General features: G+C 58.5%; 1 protein-coding gene across 1 annotated transcript; it reads right to left on the bottom strand.

The window, feature by feature from the left end:
- Window positions 1–527: 527 nt before the first annotated feature.
- On the bottom strand, window positions 528–3,474 carry NKX2-5 (NK2 homeobox 5). The gene is made up of 2 exons (XM_040262735.1): window positions 3,144–3,474; window positions 528–1,634 (listed from the first exon to the last, which is right to left on the bottom strand). Exons 1-2 carry the CDS (start codon window positions 3,472–3,474, stop codon window positions 994–996), a joined length of 972 nt encoding a protein of 323 aa, XP_040118669.1. The 3' UTR covers window positions 528–993.
- Window positions 3,475–4,000: the final 526 nt, after the last annotated feature.

Here is a 4,000-nt window from a genome sequence, read left to right as displayed (position 1 = left end):
AACCTTGACAAGGGCTTTGGTTCTGGGTTTTTCCATCTATAAAATGGACTGCAGGCAGCGTTATTCTCAGAAGGATGAGTTCGGGTGCCCTGCAATCTCACAGGACTCAGGCGCTTTTACTCTCCATTTAATGCCCCCTAACTTAAACAGCGCCAGGAGCAGTAGAGTTTAAGGAGGTGAGGTTGGAACCTCTGGGCCGGTGTCCTCAGTCTCTGTAATGAGACCCAGAATCGAATCTCAGTTCTCCCGCACTGGCTATTTGTTCCCACACAAGTCACTAGACCTCTCCAGACCTCAGTCTGCTAACCTTTAAAACAGAACTTCCCTTTCCAGAGTTACTGAGGATGACATGAGCAACCCCAGAAAGTACCTAACACAGGACCCAGCACAGGAGAGCCTTTATTTATATCAACATCAATGTGCTCAGTGAATACCTATCTCTACAACTCAAGGTTGGCTGCCTCTGCCCTCCAAAATTCAGTTTCTGAAAAATGGCAAGCTGAAAGAAGCACACGGCCGGATCAGCGCACTCTCTTTAATGGAAAGGAGATTCTCATTTCTTACAGAAACAGGTAAAAACATAAATACGGGTGGGGGTGGAGGGGCAGCCGCAAGGCAGCAAGGGCCCGGGCGCCCGGCCCAGGCATGGGGAAAGGCGGCCGTTAGGAGGCTGCAGCTCCCGGGCTCCCAGTCCCAATGGGCTGGTGTTCGGCCGGTTAGGGATGCTCCTGGGCGCTCGGAGGGCACTCCTGGGGCCACAGCTAGGCACCAGGCTGCCGTTTCACTCACCACAAGCTGTGTAAACCTGGCCACAAACTCTCCCTTTCGGGGGACAAAGGCGCACGGGGCGGGAAAAGCTCCGAAGCCTCCGTGGGAGTGCGTGTGACATCCGAGGGATCGCAGGATCGTGTCGGGAGCCCTCCCTCTCCCCTCTTTAGTCAGTGTCCCTCGAGAGGTGGGATCGGTCGGAGGCCTCCGAGACCGGTCCCTTCTCTACCAGGCTCGGATGCCGTGCAGCGTGGACACTCCCGAGTTGCCCTGCGGAATCCCAGAGCTCTGCACCGCGTTCAAGTCCCCGACGCCGAAGTTCACGAAGTTGTTGTTGGCGGCGGCCGTGGCCGTCTGCGTCGGAGGCGGCCCGGCCGGGTAAGCAGCGGTGCAGCTGTAGCCGGGGCTGCAAGCCGCGCCCCCGTAGCCGGGGTAGGCAGGGTAGGCGTTGTAGCCGTAGGCGTTGAGGCCCACGCCGTAGGCTGGCGCGTAGGGCGCCGAGTCCCCTAGGCAAGGCTTGCCATCGCGCACCAGCACTGGCACCGCGATCCTGCGGGCCGGCGGTGGCGGCGGCGGCGGCAGCCCCACCAGCTCCAGAGTCTGGTCTTGCCGTTGCCGCTTGCACTTGTAGCGCCGGTTCTGGAACCAGATCTTGACCTGCGTGGACGTGAGCTTCAGCACGCTGGCCAGCTGGTCGCGCTCGGGAGCCGACAGGTACCGCTGCTGCTTGAAGCGCCGCTCCAGCTCGTAGACCTGCGCCTGCGAGAAGAGCACGCGCGGCTTCCTCCGCCGTCGCGCGCGGGGTCGCTCGGCGCTGTCCGACTCTGGCTTCTCCAGTTCCACCGCCTTCTGCAGTGCGCACAGCTCTGAGCGGGGAACAGAAAAGCAGAGAGACGCTGTGTCACGGCCACCCAGCCCTCCGGAGCTCTCGCCGGGTGATGGGCCCATGGCCGCCACCCCTGTCCCGCCTGGAGCCTGTAGCTTGGCTGCGGCAGACTGTACGGTACACTGGGCTTCCGCTCGACAGCCAGCTTTTGTTGATTGCCTACTATGTGCCGGGCACGGCTGTGGGCACCGGAGAACGAGAGGTCTCTGTTCTCGGGTAGGTCACATTCTGGTGAGACAGATGGACAGTGACAAGATAGGCGGCAAAGAAAATAAAGCTCAGTGGTGCGCTGGAGTGAATGAGATTAGGAAGACTTTGGTTTGCGAAGTTAAAGGAAGGAGACCTAGGCCTCACCCTAGAATTGGTCACACTGTCTCAAAATTAGGGCAACCGAAGAAACAGAACGTCAATAGGCAGTTGCTTCGGTGATCTATCGAAGGCTCCCGTTCAAATACTGTGAGAATTGTGCAGCGCCCAAAAAGCAGTTGGGTGGGCAGGCTGCCTTGGAACCTGCCTCGAAATCGAATTGGATTCGAATCCGTATGGACCAATTCAAGCCGCAGTGACTGCCGGCAGCTGTTTCGGGACTTTCCCTCTGCTACTAGACAAATCTTTCTAGGTTCACAAGACCCTTTGTGGGCTCACAGCGGCCCTACACGCGCGCCCCCAGCCCCCGGGTTCTTGCCAACCCGGCGTTGGGCTACCGTCTTCCCGTCGCGCATTCTTTACTGCCCGGCCAGCCTCCCCCCCCGACCTCGGGATGTGAGAGGGGATACGACCACCTCCCCCAGTCATCTCTTCCATTGCTACACGCCTTTCGTCGCGAGACACTTTCTATTTCCAGGAAAGACCCTCTAGGCTCTGGCCGCGTGAGGAAATTGTTATGGAAAAAGAAAGCTGCTAAAATTATTCTTGAGTCTGAGGTATCCCATTTTTTAAAATTCAAGATCCTTGTTTTCAATGATGCCACTCTCCTTGCACAAAAGAGGAAAGACCCCAGAAACCCCGGGTAAACGGGTGGGCTAGAGAAGGTCTTGGACCTCCTCCAATTGTGCGTAAAATTACTTCTGGTGTGCAGAAATTTAATTGCAGCGGTTTTGGTCAGATCCTCAAGAAGACCTTTAAAAAAATAGAGAGAATCTTTCTCGCTGTGTCCACCACAAACAGATCGCTCAACTTCAACTTCATAACAGATCCAGGAGCAGGGCTGCTGCGCCTGGGGCTTTGTTAGGCCGGAAAAAATATATAAATATTTTCCCTTTTTTCCTCTCCTGTTTCTGATAACCACGATCCAACATTTCCTCTAAACCTCCGACTGGACGCCCAGGGGCCCTGGCAACAACCTCACTTCTCACATTCGGAGCCCCCTTTGCTCCACCATCCGCCCAGGCACTCGCCTCTTCTATACTCACGCCAGAGTTTCTGGGCCGCGAGGTTTGGGGACGAAAGCTGTCCCAGGGAAGTGAAGGAGCTTGGGTCTTCTCCTCACCTTTCTTATCGGCTCGATGGTCCTTGGCAGGGTCGGGGTCGCCATAGGCACGCGGATAGAAGGCGGGGGCGGCTGAGAAGGCGGGCGCGCACTTGGCGGGCGAGGGCGCGGGGCCCAGCTCTGCGCGCAGCTCCGGGAAGCCGGGCGCCGCGGCCTCTGGCCCCGCGTAGGCCTCGGGCTTGAAGGCGGCCAGCATGCAGGAGGCGGGCGCCAGAGTGGCCTCCAGGCGCGCCGAGAGCTCCCCGGCGGCCAGGCTGCGCTGCTGCTGCTCCAGGTTCAGGATGTCTTTGACCGAGAACGGCGTGGGCGTGAGCGCGGGGCTGGGGAACATGGTGGCGGCGCGCGAATCACAGCGCCAGGTGGGCGGCAGCGAGCGGCGCTGCCCACGGCCCCTGGCAGCCTCCCTGCATGGTGCCCGCCGCGCGCCCGCGCACCCGCCTTCCAGCTCGGGATGTGGCCAGGCGGCAGGTAGTGCGGGGCGCAAGGGGCAGGAGAGGCGGGACCAGGCCGGAGGAGGGGGACTCAGCCTGCCATTGGGCCGGGGGCCTCGTTGACAGGAGCGATGAGCACTTTCGTGTCACCTAATATAGTCATACGGCTCAAAAAAAAAAAAAAAAAAATCCCGCTGAGCTTTTTAAAGGGGCCGCGACACATTTGGAAGACTCCTGTCGCTCCTGCAGCCTAAGATTCGTCCTTAGCGTTAGCCTGAAAATCCTACTAGGATGCAAGCATAAGAAAGAACGCGATTGTTCTCCGAATCCGACCTTTAGGCCGGGTTGGGTAGATCTGGGATTTGAGGAAATGTTCCTTAGCACCTGAAACAGAATAGGAAAGGGAGGGTGAAACAGAATAGGAGG

The sequence above is a fragment of the Oryx dammah genome, unplaced genomic scaffold (assembly GCF_014754425.2).
Source record: "Oryx dammah isolate SB20612 unplaced genomic scaffold, SCBI_Odam_1.1 HiC_scaffold_20, whole genome shotgun sequence".
Taxonomy (NCBI): domain Eukaryota; kingdom Metazoa; phylum Chordata; class Mammalia; order Artiodactyla; family Bovidae; genus Oryx; species Oryx dammah.
Note: the sequence above shows the minus strand (reverse complement) of the source record. Positions and strands in the feature narration are given on the sequence as shown.